An 18,303-nucleotide genomic window follows, 5' to 3' on the forward strand; every position below is an offset into this window, starting at 1 on the left:
TGGGATTGGATTTGGGTGTGAGGTCGGTGGGAGGATGACGGCAAGGGATTGTGGAGGTAAGAGGGGGAAGAAGTGTAAGGAGTGCGAGAAGAGGAAGAAGTGCAAGGCGTGCGAGAAGAGGAGGAAGAAGAAGGGGAAGGGGTTCTGGAGTAAGCTTTATCCTGTGAAGAAGTTGGGGGAGTGGGGTGGTGATGTTGTTGGTGTTTCGAGGTGTCCTGGTGAGGTTGGTATTCCCTTCTCTGTAACCTTTTTTTTTGTTTTTGGGTCTTGCCTTATAAGCTCTTGTGGAGAGGTGAGGGCTGAGAGTTACAAGGGAAGAGGGTTGGTGTTCTTGTTTGAATGTAGCTAATCGCGTGGAACAGCAAGATCCGAAGAAATGGGGGTTCCGAGTCGACGATAAATTGGGTGGATCACGAGGATGCCTCTTGGGACCTACGAATACGATGACGAGGCATGACTGTACCGGTACTGGATCTTGCGGGGATATAAGACGGCCGTATACGGTGACGGAGCCCCGAGGAGGAGGAAGAGAACAACGACATGTACCGAGACACGGACCGAGGAGGCATTATCACCCTGGGCTGGGTAGTGGAGATCATGGCCAGAGGTATAAAGAGGTCTTTAGCCCTTCGCGAGGCGGATGGTTGTTGTTCCCAGTTGAGAAGTATGATGCTTCTCCTCCTCCTCCTCCTCGGAGAAACCGATCTCGCGATGAAGAGTGGATCAGGCCACAAGATAGAGCAAGAAGCAGATCTCGCGATGGAGGGCGGTATTTCCGTGAGAGGGTTCGGCATGTGTATGTTCGGCGCGAGGGTGATGATGGGAGGTGGAGGGGTGAGAGGGGGAGGAGTCGGAGTAGGAGTTTGACGAGGAGCAGAAGTAGGACGATGAGTAGGGATAGGAGTCGGAGCCGGAGTCGGAGCGTGAGGAGGGGGGTGAGCGGTGATAGGAGGGATGGATATCAAATGCATGGCGGCCGCGGGGATGAAGGGGTACGGGAGTTCAGGGCCGGCGGCGGATATGACGACGGACGACGCGATGATGATCGCGGCGGCGGCTATCATGAGCAACGGCGCGGCGATGATCGAGGCAGGAGGAGTGTCGAACCTGGCAGTAGGAGACGGGCGAGGAGCTGGGAGAGGAGGTCGGATGTTAGTGAGAGGGTTGGGGAAATGGACGATCGTTCGCAGGGGAGTTCGTATGCCCTTGGGGAGACTGCTGTTGCTAGGAGGGATGAGGTTGTGAAGGCGGTTCGGTTTCAAGGTCACCCACGGTCGTAATGAGGATTGGGGGATGATTTCCAACTTGAGGAGCAAGTTTCACGGTGAAAGGCTCGCGGAAGGTCGCGTTCAAGTGACATTGCGAGTTAAGAATATGATATCAATATTTCATTCAAATAACCTCCCATCTCACATGGTCTCATTACATCCCATCATCAATCTCTTCATGCAATTAAGTTATTCCCCCTTCCGCTCTTCATTTTGGTTTCCAGAAATCGCTCACCGCACCTGCGCCGGCACCTTTTCGTAGCTCTTCACCTGGTCGGGCATGCGGTAGATGCACAGCTCCCGACAGAACATGCCCCACTCGCCGCTGGTGCCCTCGCGGACGGCCTCCTGCATGTCGCGGCCGTACCGCTCCCGGTAGGCGCGCTTGATGGCCTCGAGGTGGTGGCGGTCCCAGTGGAAGCGGACGAGGCGGGAGATGAGCAGCTCGCGGCGCAGGTCGTCCTTGCGGCTTGCTGTGAGGGCGTGGTGGACTAGTAGGGCGTCGCGGACGGGCCTGTTGATGACGCCGTTGAGGACGTGGGCGAGGAGTTCTCCCTATGAAGACGAGCCGGGTTAGATCTATGTCTATGTTTGTGTAACCATGAGAATTACTCACAACTAGGTTGCCGCTCTTCTTGAGCGCGTCGCGAGCAAAGTTGGTACGGTATGTCCGCTCGTATAATTTGAGCACCTCGCGCAGATGTGAGTCGCTCCTCTGCACAACAATGCTAATCATGAGCGACTCGCCGCCCTTCTCCGACTTGACGGCCTTGCGCAGGTCCGAGACATCATCCTCGACCGAGTGGTAGTCGATCGCCAAGCGGCGGCCGTAGGGGTCGTACTCCTCCATCCGGCGCTCCTCGAGCACCATGAGCACGGCCTTTTTGAACTTATCTTCCTTGAGCTCCGTCTTCATGCACTTTGTCAGGCTGTTGTCGTACTTTTTATCGCTGAAGCCGTCCTTGATGAGGCGGATCTCGTGGTTCGTGCGGCCCATGAGCGACTCGATGAGCAGCTCCCGGCGCGTCTTGTCGCCCTGGTACCAGAAGTTGGCCCAGTACGCCTCGCTCTCCCACTGGCCGAGGGCTGTGGCGTAGCAGGCCTTCATCAGGTTCGGGTCGGAGTCCTTGAGGCGGGAGCGGATGTGTTTGGCGACGTTGACGCCCTTGCGGTCGGCGCCCGTCTTGACGAGGGCCTTGTACTCCTTGCGGAGGTCCATGACCTGGTCGTGGGTGAGGCCGGGGAGGATCTCAATGAGGGGCTCCGGGTCCGGGGTTTTCCTGTCGCTGCGTAGCGCCTTTGCGATTCTCGACGCATCGTCCTCAATGTCGTGGAACCGCGCACGGCGGCGTCGTCGGCCCTCATCGTCAGAGCCGATTGGCGAGAGGGGCTCCATGACCTGCAGGTCGTGTGATGAGGGCAGCAGCATGGGTGACGGCATGGGTGACATGTCCTGATAGGTGCCGTGGTACGACTCCAGCAGCGGCGACCCCGGTGCGTTGGCGAGCGACATGCTCACGTTCATGGAGTGGTGGCCAGTGTTTACAGAGAGGTTCGACATGCGGTGAGTAGGCGGTTGGGGCGACTTGTCCCGCCTGCGGCTGCCGGGTTCGACCGTCAAGACATTGGACGAGACGCGCGGGTCGTTAGCGTAGTACTGCGCGGCGCCGGCCGAGATCTGTGGCCCTGGACTCGGTGCGCGACCAGAGTATCGGGGCTCAGGGGCGAGGCCGCCTGGTCTAGAAGCATTGGGGTCGAAGCCGTATGCGAGGTTCTCCTCCAGAGCCTTCTTCTTTTCCTCCTTCTTCTTGGCCTTGTCGTCGGTCTTTGCGTATTCGTAGGGCTGCGGCTGAGCGTAAGCGTAGCCGCCGGGCGACACAGGGCGAGGGGGCTTCGCTGGAGGGTACAGGTCGCCCGCGTCAGGGCGAGGCGGCTTTTGAGGCGCGTATTCGGCCTCGTTGCCGTATTTGCTGTTACTGCGACCGTGACTGCTGTACTTTGCGGGCAGATACTTGAGCTTGTCGTCGTCACGGGGCTCGTCGTACTTCTCGCGCGAGTTGCGGTAGTAGTTGTCTTGCGGTGATGGGGGCGGACGGTAAGCAGGATTGCTGCCGCGCGGGTCATCGTAGTCGTAGAGTGACCTGGTGCCTGGAAACATTGCGTCGCTGCCGTCCTCTGGGTAAGGAATAGCTCCTGACATGGCGCGGCTGGCGCCCGGCTCTGCGGTGACGACGTTGGCGCCTCCTCTCTCGCGTCCATATCTGCCACCATCGAGGTCGTCTTCCGGGTAAGCATAGCTGGGCTCGCGCGAGGGATCAACCATGGCGGGGACCGCGGGGCTACGACTGCGCTCGCGACGGCCCGGCGAGCGCGAACGGGTGCGACAGCCTCGGTCGTCAACCTGGAGAGACATGGTAGTTGCTTGGAGACTCTGGACACTCAAACTGGGTTTGTCGCTGTTGAGTCTGCACTTGGCTGCGAAAATGCGAGCTGACGGGAATCGAGGTGGGGTTTTGGAGCTCGAAGTTGAGACAAAACGTGCGGGACAGGGAATGAGGGGCTCTCTCTGGCCCAAGTGTGTGTGTGTGGGACAGGGACCGTGGGCGTAGGGCGACGGGAGCTCCTCTTTTTTTTTTGCTGGTATATATCAGAGGGGAGAGAGAAGAGATGAGATGTCGCGTGCTCTCTGGGCTTCAATTGAGCAGCGTGCGGCTGACTTCAAGTACTTGTACAAATGTTGGAGCCTCGAGCATAGGGTTGGATACGAAACGAAAGACGAGGAGGCTGTGGATGCATGTAAAAGAAAGGAAAGGAGACAGATAGATGCACTAATGTAAGGGTAGGCATGGGAAAATGGGGTGAGTGAGCCATGAGCAAGCCACCCAAAAGGAGAAGAGTTGGGCTGAAGGATGTGAAACCCACCCAGTTGCATAGCGTCTCTTCCCCATCCTGACCAGAACAGCATCAGCATCAGCAGCAAGTTAGTTGGTTAGCAACAGCTGTTGCGGTACCATGCAGTAAGCTAATGGAGCTCGCATCGTCTATCCCCTGTTCTGACTCCTCGGTGGCTACCTAGCTTGGCGGGAAATGTGTCGTATGAGCTACTGGCGAGTAATGCTACATGACATTACCTGCAGCACCGGCCTGGCATCATGAGGTAGCCGTGTCTCTTGGATCTGCTGATCAAAAGTTGTCCGTCTAGGTAGACCGTCAGGCGCTAATGGCTGTGTGGTTGCGCCGGTTGGTCCAATGGCCGCGATGGCCTCAAATCTAAAGGCCCCTCAAAGAGTGCCAACACCGCCTTTCTGTCGTACTGCGTCCTGCGTGCACCAAGACCCTCAGGACAGAGCCCCCGGAAAGCCAGGGGGCGGGCTGGGGTCAACCGTCAATGTGGGCATGAGAGGAAGGCTGTGAACGGCGGCGAGTCCGTGGCAACGGGTTCCTCCAGGGAAGCTAAGCTCTCCGACCCCGTGGGCGGCGGCGGCGGCGGCGAAGAGGGGTGAACGGGTCCCTCTGCAAACTCGAGAGCAATTCCCAACGGGCCGTCTTGTGTTGTGATGACATGCTGCAGCGGAGCGGGGCCGGGATCCCCGCCATGTTGCCCTACTCGTCCTATCAACATGCTCCCGCTGCGGACGATGCAAGGGCCTTTGGGGGCTGAACGAGTGCGTGCTGCCACTGCTGCACCAGTGACGATGGCACGCTGGGAATCTAGGTAGTCGATGGTCGACGGCCGACGATTTCGGCTCGGGACCTAGATGGTGACACGGCGGGTGGGATGAAAAGCCGAAGGATTCCGTCGATGAGAGTATGGGAGCTCCCAGATGCCTTAGGTAATCTTCCATGACAGACTGAGGTACCCCACTCTCGGTTGCTTATGTAAGGCATGGGGAACCGGAGACTTTCGGCCAAAGGCAGGGCCGCCGGTGGTCGTTGCTGCGCAATCGGGTTATCGGGATAAGCCGGGCTGCACGGGCCACAATCGAGCTCCACAGTGTCAGAGCTCCCCCAACGGAACGAACTCGGAGGTGATGGAACTCCTGTTAATTATTGAGCCGGCAAAAACGAGACCTTTTTTTTTCTCCTTCCTCTCGTCCTTGGAGATCTTTTCTGGTTAATCTGGCAATAACTTCACGCACTCCTTCTCATCACCCATCGAGGTCATCAAAAGCTTCAATTGGCTCCGTATAAGCTAGAAATTGCGACTTAGACCGCCGTTTCTACTCTCCAAGACCCTTTCTCCAACCACCAACAGAAAAAAAAACGCCCGCCATGCTTCGATCGGCACCAGCTCGTCGCGCCGCTTCCGGCCTGGCAAACACACGGCTTACCGTTATGCCGAGGACATGCGCAAAGAGCCTCTCCACATGCTCGACCCGATACACCTCCTCTTCCCCCGCAGCTCTTTACCCCGCGACGAACTCCAGATCAACAAACCTCACCAGCCCTTTCTCCCTCCAGAGAAGCATTCACACCACTGCTCCCAGAATGGCCGAAACCCGTACCGAGAGCGACGCCTTTGGCGAGATCCAGGTCCCCGCGGACAAGTACTGGGGTGCTCAGACTGAGCGTTCCCTCGAGAACTTCAAGATCAACCAGCCCCAGGACCGCATGCCGCCCCCGATCGTGAAGGCCTTTGGTATCCTCAAGGGCGCCGCCGCCACCGTCAACATGCGCTACGGCCTCGACGAGAAGGTTGGCAAGGCCATCCAGCAGGCCGCTGCTGAGGTCGCCGAGGGCAAGCTCCTCGACCACTTCCCCCTCGTCGTTTGGCAGACCGGCTCCGGCACCCAGTCCAACATGAACGCCAACGAGGTCATCTCCAACCGCGCCATCGAGATCCTCGGCGGTGTCAAGGGCAGCAAGAAGCCCGTCCACCCCAACGACCACGTCAACCGCTCCGCCTCTTCCAACGACACCTTCCCCACCGTCATGCACATCGCCGCCGTCCTCGAGATCGAGCAGGAGCTCCTCCCCTCCCTCAAGAGCCTTCGCGATGCGCTTCAGAAGAAGGTTGACGAGTTCGACGCCAAGCAGATTATCAAGATTGGCCGCACCCACTTGCAGGATGCTACTCCCCTGACCCTCGGCCAGGAGTTCTCCGGATACGTCGCCCAGCTTAGCCAGAGCATCAAGAGAGTCGAGTCCTCCCTGCCCGACCTGCGCCAGCTCGCTCAGGGTGGTACCGCTGTCGGCACCGGCATCAACACCTTCCAGGGCTTCGCCGAGGGCATCGCCGAGGAGGTTTCCAAGATGACCGGTACCAAGTTCGAGACCGCCCCCAACAAGTTCGAGGCCCTTGCCGCCCACGACGCCATCGTCCAGGCCCACGGCTCCCTCAACACCCTCGCCGCCTCCCTCTCCAAGATCGCCCAGGACATCCGCTACCTCGGCAGTGGCCCCCGCTGCGGTCTTGGTGAGCTCAACCTCCCTGAGAACGAGCCCGGCAGCTCCATCATGCCCGGCAAGGTCAACCCTACCCAGTGCGAGGCCCTCACCATGGTCTGCGCCCAGGTCATGGGTAACCACGTCGCCACCACCATCGGCGGCATGAACGGCCAGTTCGAGCTCAACGTCTACAAGCCCCTGGTCATCCGCAACCTTCTCCACAGCGTTCGCATTCTCTCCGACGGCATGCGCTCCTTTGAGAAGAACCTCGTCGTCGGCCTCCAGGCCAACGAGGAGAAGATTGCCAGCATCATGAAGGAGTCGTAAGTCACCAATGTTATCTGCAGAATTATGCGTCTTATTACTAACACTGTCACAGCCTCATGCTGGTCACCACCCTCAACCCCAAGATCGGCTACGACATGGCCTCCAAGGTCGCCAAGAACGCCCACAAGAAGGGCCTCACCCTCAAGGAGTCCGCCCTCGAGCTCAACGCCCTCTCCGAGGAGGACTTTGACAAGCTCGTCCGCCCCGAGCTCATGATCGGCCCCAGCGCTTACAAGCAGTAGAAGCGGCGCACTGGAGATTGGTTTTGTTGAATGCTGTTGCTGTTGTTGTTACGTGTTGATATAAAGTGGAGAGCTAACCCCGAAACCCACCAAAACCTCAACCCCCCACGCCTTGTGTAAAACTACCTACCTTGCGTAACGATATCCTGTTACCTGTGAAAAGGGAAACAATGCGGTCTTGAGCGATCCGTGTTTGTAGAATTGAAATCGTAAAACAAAAACATTTTCAAATTTCGCGTGTTTGCACCAGATTGTGAGGATCATGTTGTCTTTTTAAATGACCCCGCCATTTCACATGTGATGTAATCCCGTACCCCGCACATTGCGCACCGCGCGCCGCATGGCTGTCAAGATGCCGTCTCACCGTTCGGATGGGAGGTTTCATCTCGTCTGCGTGTGCTTGAGCACTGCACCGTCTCAAAATCTGCAGACGACGTGTGTCGTTTGTGGAAGTTCGGGTGTGTAAGGTAATGTACAGAGTATGCACGGTTTGAAGCGGTCATGGCCCGCCTTAAATGGGGGCCAACACTAAAGGCTACTTTGTTGACATGTATCTCTTGTCAGTAACCGTGAGACCTACTCCAAATGAGTTTGTTTGCCAATTAGTCGAGTCACGAGGCCATGGCAAAGTACTAGTGCACGTCGGGCTTGAGTTTCGTGATACTGTACAAGTTGCCGAATCGAGACGGGTTGTGACCTGGTCGAGTGGTGCCATTGGTTGAGTGAAAACTACGGGACGTCTACCACCTCAAGAGGGCAGAGCCGACAAAGTGCTCCGCCCCTCACACCTTCGTAACCACTTTTATCATCACAAAATCACGAATATTGCGGAGGAACATATGCCGAAAGGAATGACGGCTGAGAACGAAAGTCGCGGTAAGGTGGTTCAAGTAAGAGGCCCCCTCGTAAGTCCATAGCGCAAGGAGACCATGAGTGGTGGAATGAGAAAGAATCAAAGATCTTCTTCGGAATCCTCTAAATCACGAACCCAAAAAGCTACATCTTCATGTTTTATGCCAATCTTGAGGGCTTCCTCCTGCGTCCAATGCTGCTCTCTCAAGAAGTAGTATGCAACGCTGAAATGGTTCCGGAGTTTTGTAGGTTCCAGAGGATTAGATATTAGAGTTTTCGGGTCGACCTTCAGTCCCTCAATCAAGTATTGAAGCGATTTTCTATTTCCCGAACATACTGCAGCTCTCAACATGCTGTCATGGACTTCCCCAATTGAACTGTCAACGTTGTAGCCAAGCTTCCTGTCGAGGAGGACACGGATGCATTGTGCTGCACCATAATAAGCTGCGCTTTCAAGGACTGTTTGATCCGTGTTCCTCCATAGTGTTAAATCAAGCTTATGGTCCAAAAGCAACTCTAGCCCCTCAGCGTTGTCGATCCGGAAAGCAGACGTGAGGCAGCACAGAACGTTGCTTTTGCAGGGTAAGTTCGGGTCCGCCGGGTCCGCTTTCCAATCCAACAATGCTGAAAGGATATCAGTGGAGTCCATGTTATCTTGAATTACCTCGCACAAAGGTGTATGTTCATAGTGAAGGTTAGGATCCGCCCCCCTCGAAAGCAGCAGTTTGACGGTACTGAGAGTGCCGCATGCGTGATGCAGTGGATACTTCTGGTATCTATCGATACGATTTACGTCCTTGACATTGATCTTTGCTCCGTTATCAATGAGAAATGAACAAATCTCGTCGTATCCGTGCCTTGCAGCAATAGATAGGAAAGAGTCTGTCTGTCCAGGCGTTGCCTCGTCGAAAACATACCCAATTCGGCGCAGATGCTCTAGTAAGTCAAGTGACCCTAAGCCGCAGGCTGCGAAGACAGGGTTGCACCATGGCTGCATTTCCTCATAATTCTCCAACAGCCAATTTCTCCTCAGTGCCATCTTACCATTCAGATCAGTTTGATATCGAAAGCTCGAAGTATCGGCAGTGGCACCAAGACCTAGACAATATCCCAGGACTCCCAAGATTTCCTCTGTTCCAGAGCGTCGTTCGAAGATTCTTCGGACAAAGTCTAGCCAGCTAGTATGGGCGTATGCGGAGAAAGTGAAGTTGACAATGGCTGCTGCGGGGGAAGCGAGACCGTCCGTGTCCATCAAGAGTGGATGAATCCGGAGGTGCCCGTAACTTGAACGCAGTTCAGTGGCTCCTATGTCTGTGTAGCTCCCCATTTCTCCAACTCTGTGCTCTCTTGGCAAAGACGCCTGTAAGAGCAGCGACGTTGCAATGTATAGTTCACTGTTTTCAGTTTCTTTCCAGTGGTCGAGCTTATTGTCGAAGAATTCTGCGACTGAGGCATGCGGAAATCTCCAATTCCAATGTTTTGCATCTGTGGCGCGTCTCTCTGAGAATATCTCTTGAAAAGTAATCAGATGACGGCATATGTTGCCTAATTCAGTCTCCGTAATGCTTTCTTGATTCAAGGCAGCCTCAAACTCCTCGTGGGTCTTGCAGAACGGCAGTTTAACGACTTGGAGAAGGACCTTTGTCGGTAGCGGTATCTTGGCCCATTTGACCCACATAGCGGCTCTCATAAGAACTGCCAATGCGTGGCCGTTTTGCCGAGAGCATATCTCCTCGTAAGAGGCCACGAGGCCCTCTGGAAGCTTCATGAGTCGCTGCTTCACATCGATCTCTGTACTCAACGGTTCTAACTGATCCCATTGAAGTTGAACCCATTTGAACCTGGTCGCACAGTGAACATCAGTGAAACTTCTGGAACTTGCAGCTGTAGGTAGCGGACTCACATTCCACCATGTTTCTCGAGAAGAGTCTCTCTCACAAGTGACCGAACACTCTGTCTCTTCCAAACAGGGCTAAGACCGACTTGGCTGAGCTTGAGGTCAATGTATTTCTGAATATCTTTATGGTTGTCCGAGGTGCTGATCTGAATGTAAGACGACGTCTCCATTAACTCAATTAGATCGGTTTCTGGGCGACTGGATATGAACACTTTGACGGGCCGGTCAGAGTCTTCGACCAACTTTTGGAAAAAGGTCACAATCTGCGCTCTTGACCTCTGATCGCATTCGTCCAGAGCATCAAGCACCAGGATAGATCGCGGGTACGTGTTGACCAGTTCGCGTACAAAGCGTTCGCATTCAGAGATTTCTAAACTTCGTCGAGATGCCGCAGCATCTTTGCAAAACGTGAGAAGTTGCTTGTGCCATCGGTCGCGGTGGCGCGACACCGCCAAGAGCTGCACGATATAGCTGCTGAGAATAGATTTTATATCTTTTCGGCCAACCAGTGAGCGATCGCAGTAAAAGTGAGCAAAGCCTTCATCGTTCTCTGATGATCTCAAGGTATCGCCAGGGCGAGACCGATAGCGATCAATCACTTTAGACGTCAAGAAAGACTTCCCAGCTCCCACTTTTTCTACCAATTAGCACTAATTTACGCGAAAAGGAGGATGTTTGGCGTACCTTGGCCGTTGAGCCATAGGATTGATGACGAGCTTGGCTCTTCCCACGCAAGGAAGCTCGGATGTTGTATAAGCCATTCGCAGGTTCCCTCAGTCCTTAACTCTTTTTTGGCGACATGAATCTCATCAACCTTGACGTCACTGATGTAGTCCATGGCATGCTCTCTGTCTCGGCTTTCCATATCCTTGAAACAGTCTAAAAGCTGCACTACCCTATCGTCGATCCGTCGCAGAGGGCTGTGAAGGCTTTGCAACAGCTCGAGATTCCTCTCTGTTGACTCGCAGACGCAAGCTTCTGCGTTCTTCGAGACGTCATTCTCCGCGGCCGTCAGGTCTGATAACAACGATTCTGTGCGGTCTGGGTCAGTGAGAGCCGTGAGAAACTGCGTTGCCCAGGATTCTTGTCCGTTTAACTGAGTTGATGTCGAGGCTAATAAGTCCAGCGAGGATCTGTACAGCTTAATGATAGAGTCCCTCAGAAGCACTCTCGAGGGTTCCGTCAAGTTCGCACTAGAAAGGCCGTACACAGATTCGTATATCTGACCCCGTCTGATAATGCTGAGAATGCGGTCGGCGGCACCAAAAGCAGCGGTGATTTGTTCGACTCGACTTGTTTCGGCCTGTACCAGTCAGCAAAACCCAGAATCTGATAGGAGTCCGTTCGGGCGAGCCTACTTGTAGGAGTACTCTGAGTGCCGACCACACCGGCGAGACTGGCGCAGGGGCGAATGGTACGCTGATGTCGCCGATCATAGTCACCCAAGCCACGACTCGATTCGCATAGTCCCTCCACAAAATGTTCCGTTCTCCGATTTTCAATCCTGAACTGGCATCCTGGTATGTTTCTTCGCTTTGCCTGACCAGTGTCGTCAATTCTTGGACTTGGATGGTACTCGAGCGGTCGACGCCGAACTTTCCCATCCAAGACTTGGTGTCTTGATGAGTCTTGTTGAGCGCCTCATGCCATAGGTCGATTGGCGCGTTTTCTGTAACGATGATAGATTGACACTTGACGAGCTGAACGTCTGAGGAGGGGGCCTCAACATGCGCTTCGGCAGACTCCCGACTGTGTTTGCTGTTGGCGTCTGCGTTTCCGGTTCCCGCGTATTTGGATGAAACTGACTCGGCCTTGCCATTCAAAACGGAATCACCGGTAGACTTGGTCGGCGACTGTGGTTTTGGTTCACATGGAACGGCTGGCTTTGGCGTCGGTCCTGGTGAGGCGGAAGACTTCTTCTTCGATCCGAGATTGAAACAAGAGATCAAGGCCGAAACGCAGCTGGACTTTGTGTCCTCGGAGGACTTGGTTTCTGTCATCATGGAGATGTGAAACACTGCTGTTCAGACACCCCAATTGACCCAATGGTGACTCTGGACCGAAAGTGTCTGCCCCAGACTTGCGATGAGCTCTGTGTCAAGTGGCGCATCCAGTTTGCGGGACTTTGACGAAGGAAACTTAAAGAACGATTTACGGTAGAGACCGTAATATCATAGAATACCACGACTATTGAGGAAGCAAGCCGAAAGATAGACGTGGCATGGAGGCGAGTGGGCGAGGAGATTCCGAGGTATGTGATAGCTCGGGGATTTGCCAAAAGCCTGAGAAGATTCCGGTTAGAAAAGGGGTCATGAGGCATCCATACATGCAGGTCGCAGCGCTTAGCTGCATCATAACATGAGTCTTCCATCCAATGGTTGTACGTGAAGCCGTCGACCAACATGCTTCCCGCCGAAAATCACACTCTCTGATGGCGCATCGCGAGTAACTACACGCGGCTATCAATTGCCCTGTTATAGTTGCACCATGGGCGAAAGTAGTTGCGTCTTCCGAAACATGACGAAGCCAAGATTATGATATTTATGAGTTCTGTACACCAACGGAGATGCAAAGGAGGGGTTGGTTGGACCAGGGTTCAGATCTGCAGCCTACTGATGTTGGGACTTATAACTGTTGGTTGGGACAAGGTACACTGCAACCCGAGCTCTCATAACAAATGCCTCACGGATGAACGTCGCATCAGAATAATAAGGTAGATGAGACACGATAAGTTGCGTCAAACCAGGTATTGAGTTGAGGCCGCAAAGCCTGATGAGCCTCACTGCACTGTACTAATGACCACAAAATACTAGCGAGATAGTCTTCCATTCTATACCACGATGACCTCTGCGTCTTCAAGTAGCACCTTGATGAATCGAGCGTTGTCAAGACAAGGCATGACCCTCTTAGATCCAGACGACGATTGGAATACCGTTTATCTCTGTCCTTGGAGTAGAACAGAAAGAAGCAAGTAAATTTATTATATGTAGTGTATATACTCCATAGTAAGCTATCAAGACATCGTGGCATGCTGTCTCCTTCACACCTAAGAATATAAGCATGGTGTCCGCATCCAGGCGAAGTCCGTAACGAAAGACACGTCCGACAACCTGTATGTGTAATGGATTGATATCTGCGGGAAGGAGTATCCTACTTTCTCTTCCTAACAGTCACAAGCCTCACCGCCATCCATCAGATTAACAAATGGAGCCTCAACATCTTCAAAGCTTGACACTGTTCTACCATGGACGTTCCTTACCGACCACATATCAAACTCTACTTACTCGACCTTTCTCCGATACTCCAGAGATAGATATAAGTCAAGCCAAGTTTCCTGAACCCATCCCAGATTCCTTTTCGGTTCCTTCCACCTTCAATCCCAAATTGCAAAACGGAAAAGAGAAGAAAGACCAAACACAAACAAACCCTCACCACCCATAACTCACAATATGGCATCCAAAATCAACCTCGCCATCCAGCGACTCGCTATGCCCATATCCAAGGCCGCGATCACCCCAGCTACCAGACTCGGCACCCAGCAGCCACGTCTCCTTTCAATCACCGCAGCCCTACACAAGAGACTCACCCCCTCCGAGTACCGCTGCTCCACAAGGAGAGCCCTCGAGGAACGCAAGACGCTCACCAAACCAAAGTCAAGCGCCTTCACCTGGCCTCTTTGGGCGAGCGGAAAGGCAACCGTCAGATCTGGGCTCCTCAATAGAACTATTCCCCTGAGAAGAGTCAAGGCTCCCAATCCAAGCGCCCACAAAGTCAACAAGACGGAGCCGATGCAGAGCGCAATCATCCCCGCATCTCCTATAAAGATGTCCACCCTCAAGAACAAGATCTCCAGCGGCTATAACGGAACTATCAAAATGGCAAAGAAAGTAAACGCCTTCCCCGTCATATGGAAAGTCGCCGGCCTGACGAGCCTCGCCTCCCTCGGCACCTACGGCGCCATCGGGCAATACCAGGCCATGTTAGAAGCAGAAGCCAGAAAGAAGAGAATTGCGGAGGAAGACGAGGCTTGGAGGAGATACAAACAGGAACTGTGGGAGCAAGAGCAATCCATATCGCCTGGCTCGGGCGTACTCGACGATGGATCGTATCCCTTTGCTTTGTTTTACCACTAGTAAGGCATGGGCGGGGTGGTTAAGTTGAGATATGGGGAAGTATGAGAGGGACGTCGCGCCAGAGAATACGGGCTCGTCCTCGGTAGTTCCGTCACACCCATATTAGCTAAATATGAGAAAATTGAAGTTCTAAGTGCAAGCCATAAGTCTCGTGTGAGGTCAGTGACTGTCGTCCATCTTGTTCAGGTCCTACAGTGTCAAGAGAATATCCGATGAGCTTAGCATTAAGTTTCGTTTCACGGCTGGGTCAAGTCTGAGACTGACATTATCAAAGTCAGAGTCAAAGATATCCGCTCTTCTACGATTCCAGGCAGTTGTGTTGTAGGTAGGACTCAACGTATGTCGGCTGCCCCATCTTCTCTCGGGACTCGGTCCCGCAGATGTTGTCTGGTTCATCTCCCTGATGTACCAAGCAAGTCAATATCAACGTAGAGGTGATTTTCCCGTTTACTAGACTGCTGTCTTCTTCACCTCACAGTCAAATCCGCCGGCCCTTTCCCCTGAGTAGGACCACAATACGGCGCAATTGCAAGCGGATACGTCGAATGATTATCTGAACTTGCTATTCACTGCATGATCCCCCTTCACTACTTACCCCAAGACCCCTCTCATCCACCCCTCACTCACAAAAACCACCCAACCGTACCGTACTCCACCCATCGTCACCAACCACGACAAAACGACGATATCTTCATCAAAAAACGATCCAAAAACATACAACACCAGGTATTCGCTGGTCGTCACCGACCCAACCACTAATCCGGCCCTCATTGGCTTATCTATGGGAGAGCGGACGGGATCCCGAGTTTTCCAATGGGTATGGTCGTATGTGACGGTTGAGCAAAGGGTAGGAGCTCATATCGTGAGATTGAGGGGGGAATTCTTGCGTTTGGTGGGTGACCAACACAACAACTCAAGAAAATCCGACTATCGATGGCCTTGTGAAGAAATCTGGAGGAAGTATGGAGTACTGCCATCATTAAAAAATGGGGATTGATGGTGTGGTGCTGGGGCAAAGTTTAGGGAGCTGTCTGATATGGCCGCATGAGAGGCGTCGTGATGATGGCTTACGGCTCACGCTTTGGACGGACACCGCACCCGTAAGCATTTCGCTGCCCTCTACCTCTACCAAATCCTTGTAAATGAATTCACTGGAAGAGAGATAATCTAAGAGAGACACGTGTATGGTCCTGAACCATCGCAAGCGCGCTTCCACCTCCGGCGACGGCTCCAGTAATTCGCACCTTGGAGTATCATCGCGTTACAATGTTTGAGCCGCATTACCGAGGGCGGAACTTAAATCCTGGGTTCGTCAACCACCACCACAAGAACAGGAATGTATCTACGAAGTATTCTCATGTTTGTTCCGTATCAAGTATTCCCATTTGAAAGGTCGCTTAAAGATACTTTACAACCCGGGAGGTGGGGGGAGTAGTCGATGGCGGATCACGGCACTTCGGCAACATTGCTATAAGGTAGACGGGCCGCAATAGCCGCTATCTCGTCACCAGTTACCTTATCAGACGCCGGGAAGGTGGGCTGGAGCACTTGATCTGACTGCACTAGAAGGTCGGTAGCTGGTTATACTTCAACTACAATTCTTGCATGTGCAATTCCAAGAAGACTGGCTTTCGAGGCGGTACTCGAGATACAGACGTGGTGCGGGCATAGTACCGTGGAACATCTCCTACGCTCACCGCAACAAATCTAGACCCATTTCTCAGCCGTGCCTCATGGTTTGAGGTTATGGTAGTAGGTTGCGAGACTTCGGATTAAGTAGATCAGTCCATCCAAGCTTGGGGATTCTGGTTTTTCTTCGGTGTTCCGCAACTCACCGACGCCGTCACAAACCCAGAGCCGCCCTCTTGTCGTGAAGCTTCAACGTCATTTTGATCGCCCTGGCCACTGCCTTGCCGCACTCAAAGTTCACAGAGATGACATGGTACAGATAGGTTGATTGTTTATGAATTTTTTCTTGTTTTTTATTCATGCCGTTAACCAGCGCCGCGCTCAATACTAGTAAGAAGATGGTATCGCAATGTCTAGTAATCACATTAAAATAGTCCGCAAGTCCTGAGACTTGTTGAGTGTTGGTGTTTTCGTTTTTCTTTTTTCGTTGCCCTTCCTGGGTTAAACCATTTCCATAGAATCATGGTCTCGGTTCTTCGGCATCCTGCCCCTCCTCGTCATGATAAGGCACCGAGTCACATCGGAACGATGGTGTCTTGCACGCCTTCTCGTCCACCTCTAGCCGGATTACTCCTTGCGGGTCATAGTGCTGGCGTACTCTGCGTTCTCTGTTAGTCGATTGCACTTTGATAGCTAGTTGACACACGTGAACTCACCCTTGGAAGGTAGTACCGACAAACTCCAGCACCAAAAGGACGAGAACAAGGGCGATGACGGCGCCGAGAACAATTAGATCAGGGTGCTGCTCAAAGATCCTCATCGTCGGCCGGGTGATTTGCTTCCAGGACGGCAGGCGACCAGAAGGCAACAGTTCCGCCAGGCCATCCTTGAGCGACATTGGCGTGATCGTCTCAGGGGTTCCGTCGCCCACAACGTCCACCACTCTGTCCTTGCCGTGAGGTGCCGGGTGCCTTGACAGGGACTGGAGGTAGCTGGTCTTCAAAGGCCGCGGTGCGGCGAGGACGATTGACGGGGGCATGTCCTCGGATGGTGTTACTGGCTCGTTGTTGAACTCGGTTTCGATGTCATAGACGTCAGAGATGGGTCGTGTACGGTGCATAGACACGCGTGTTACCCTCGTCAGACGACGTGCCTCGGTCTTGACGTGTGAGACCATATCTGAAATGGTTGATGGGACGGGAGCAGCCAGGCCGAACTGGGTGAAGCCCAGGGCGAAGAGTAGTGATGAAGGCTTCATTTTTTCGGTGATTAGGGTTGGTAATAGGTGATTGTGGTGTATACAAGAGTTGGTGTTTGAATGCGCGAAGACCGTCTTTTGTCGTCGTGTCTCAACTCAATCCTGGTTGTCGAGGGTTTAGATGAGGTTCGGGGATGCTCGTCTGGTAATCTGTTTCCCGCGATGTCTGTCGATGTCGAAGTAGTTCCAGCCACGAAGAAAACCTTCTGGTTCCTTTCTTTTGCCTTTCCTCCAACGATGCAGGTCGTCTGAGTTGATGCAACTAGCCTGTTGACTTGTACTGGATGTGTGCTCCAAGTACTACTGCGTCTGTAACGATTCCACCAATGTCCTCAAGCCAAGGCGGTGTTCGGCAATTTGTGATGATTGTAAACTACCAGTGGTGGATGTGGCAGTTCAAGGTGGAGGGCAGTGGTATTGTATTAAGATGCTTGGACGGGTGCGGGGTGTGCCGAGACTTGAAGTGATATATGTCCAGGCCTGGGCAAGCCAATTTATTAGAGGAAAAGAGATCCGGTGACAGCGGCAGGGCAACCAGAGACAAGTCGAGGCGCGAAACCGAGCGCAGAAAAGTCAGCGTAATGGAGGGCGGGAAAGCTCGCAGGCGAGTGAAACAAAACAAGTAACGGGCTCTGGTGCGTTCCCAAGTTGTGAGGAATGAAGAAGATGGGACGGGGCGACTAATGGAAGATGTGAGTCCCGGGGGCAGCGAGGAGGACCGGAAGGATAGACGGCTGAGAGCAGAACGGAAGAGGTAGGTGTTCGTGGGATTTGACGTGCCAAGGCGAGCGAGGTCTGAAAGTAATATAGGAAGAACAAGAGACACCCTCGACTCGTCCGGAGTGATGGGGTCTGATCAGAAATGGGACTGGGTATCCGTGAGTATGTTTGTGCAGGAGACAAGAGGCATGGGGCGGGTGAGGTGGTAATGTTATTATGTATGATCCAGAGCAGAGAGACAGAGAGAAAGGAGAGCAAACCCAACCTTTTACGCATTGGGATTAACATGACATTAGCCTCACCCAAGACGGCGGCGTTTCTGTTCGCACCTTTTGGCCCTCGCTCCGTCTTCTTTCTCGAGAGACCTAGCCAGCCCACTGCAGCCAGCCATCAAGGGCCCAGGGCCATGCTCGTCCTCCTTGTCCCCGTCTCTCTCAGATCCCCTCTGGTCTGTTCTCTGCTTTCCCTCACAAAAAGCGGGTGCTGGGGGACCGGCCGCTGTCCCCCCCTCTGCCTTCGGGCGGCAGGCCAGGACCAGGATCTAGGCTCAGCCAGGGATGCAGGGATGGTCTGGACCCTGTGGGCTGCG

At 53.7% G+C, this 18,303-nt stretch overlaps 5 protein-coding genes across 5 annotated transcripts; 2 read left to right on the plus strand and 3 right to left on the minus strand.

The window, feature by feature from the left end:
• Positions 1-1,373: 1,373 nt before the first annotated feature.
• Positions 1,374-4,997, minus strand: HER10_EVM0002688 (annexin ANXC4). Its single transcript, XM_035472390.1, has 2 exons — positions 1,885-4,997; positions 1,374-1,823 (listed from the first exon to the last, which is right to left on the minus strand). Exons 1-2 carry the CDS (start codon positions 3,679-3,681, stop codon positions 1,500-1,502), a joined length of 2,121 nt encoding a protein of 706 aa, XP_035332311.1. The 5' UTR covers positions 3,682-4,997; the 3' UTR covers positions 1,374-1,499.
• A 344-nt stretch (positions 4,998-5,341) lies between these two features.
• Positions 5,342-7,352, plus strand: HER10_EVM0007656 (fumarate hydratase). Its single transcript, XM_035477206.1, has 2 exons — positions 5,342-6,979; positions 7,036-7,352. The coding sequence occupies exons 1-2, from the start codon at positions 5,541-5,543 to the stop codon at positions 7,223-7,225; spliced, it is 1,629 nt and encodes a 542-aa protein (XP_035332904.1). The 5' UTR covers positions 5,342-5,540; the 3' UTR covers positions 7,226-7,352.
• An 825-nt stretch (positions 7,353-8,177) lies between these two features.
• On the minus strand, positions 8,178-12,195 carry HER10_EVM0005702 (uncharacterized protein; the record flags this gene model as incomplete). Its single annotated transcript, XM_035475308.1, has 4 exons — positions 11,333-12,195; positions 10,659-11,277; positions 9,981-10,605; positions 8,178-9,918 (listed from the first exon to the last, which is right to left on the minus strand). The coding sequence occupies exons 1-4, from the start codon at positions 11,975-11,977 to the stop codon at positions 8,178-8,180; spliced, it is 3,630 nt and encodes a 1,209-aa protein (XP_035332666.1). The 5' UTR covers positions 11,978-12,195.
• Positions 12,196-13,423: 1,228 nt separating this feature from the next.
• Positions 13,424-14,107, plus strand: HER10_EVM0008203 (uncharacterized protein; the record flags this gene model as incomplete). The annotated part of the gene is made up of 2 exons (XM_035477735.1): positions 13,424-13,520; positions 13,542-14,107. The coding sequence occupies 2 exons, from the start codon at positions 13,424-13,426 to the stop codon at positions 14,105-14,107; spliced, it is 663 nt and encodes a 220-aa protein (XP_035332970.1).
• Positions 14,108-16,098: 1,991 nt separating this feature from the next.
• On the minus strand, positions 16,099-17,956 carry HER10_EVM0011099 (uncharacterized protein). The gene is made up of 2 exons (XM_035480539.1): positions 16,453-17,956; positions 16,099-16,395 (listed from the first exon to the last, which is right to left on the minus strand). The coding sequence occupies exons 1-2, from the start codon at positions 16,992-16,994 to the stop codon at positions 16,257-16,259; spliced, it is 681 nt and encodes a 226-aa protein (XP_035333338.1). The 5' UTR covers positions 16,995-17,956; the 3' UTR covers positions 16,099-16,256.
• Between the last annotated feature and the right edge of the window lie 347 nt (positions 17,957-18,303).

Source organism: Colletotrichum scovillei (assembly GCF_011075155.1).
Source record: "Colletotrichum scovillei strain TJNH1 chromosome Unknown Contig00006, whole genome shotgun sequence".
Taxonomy (NCBI): Eukaryota; Fungi; Ascomycota; class Sordariomycetes; order Glomerellales; family Glomerellaceae; genus Colletotrichum; species Colletotrichum scovillei.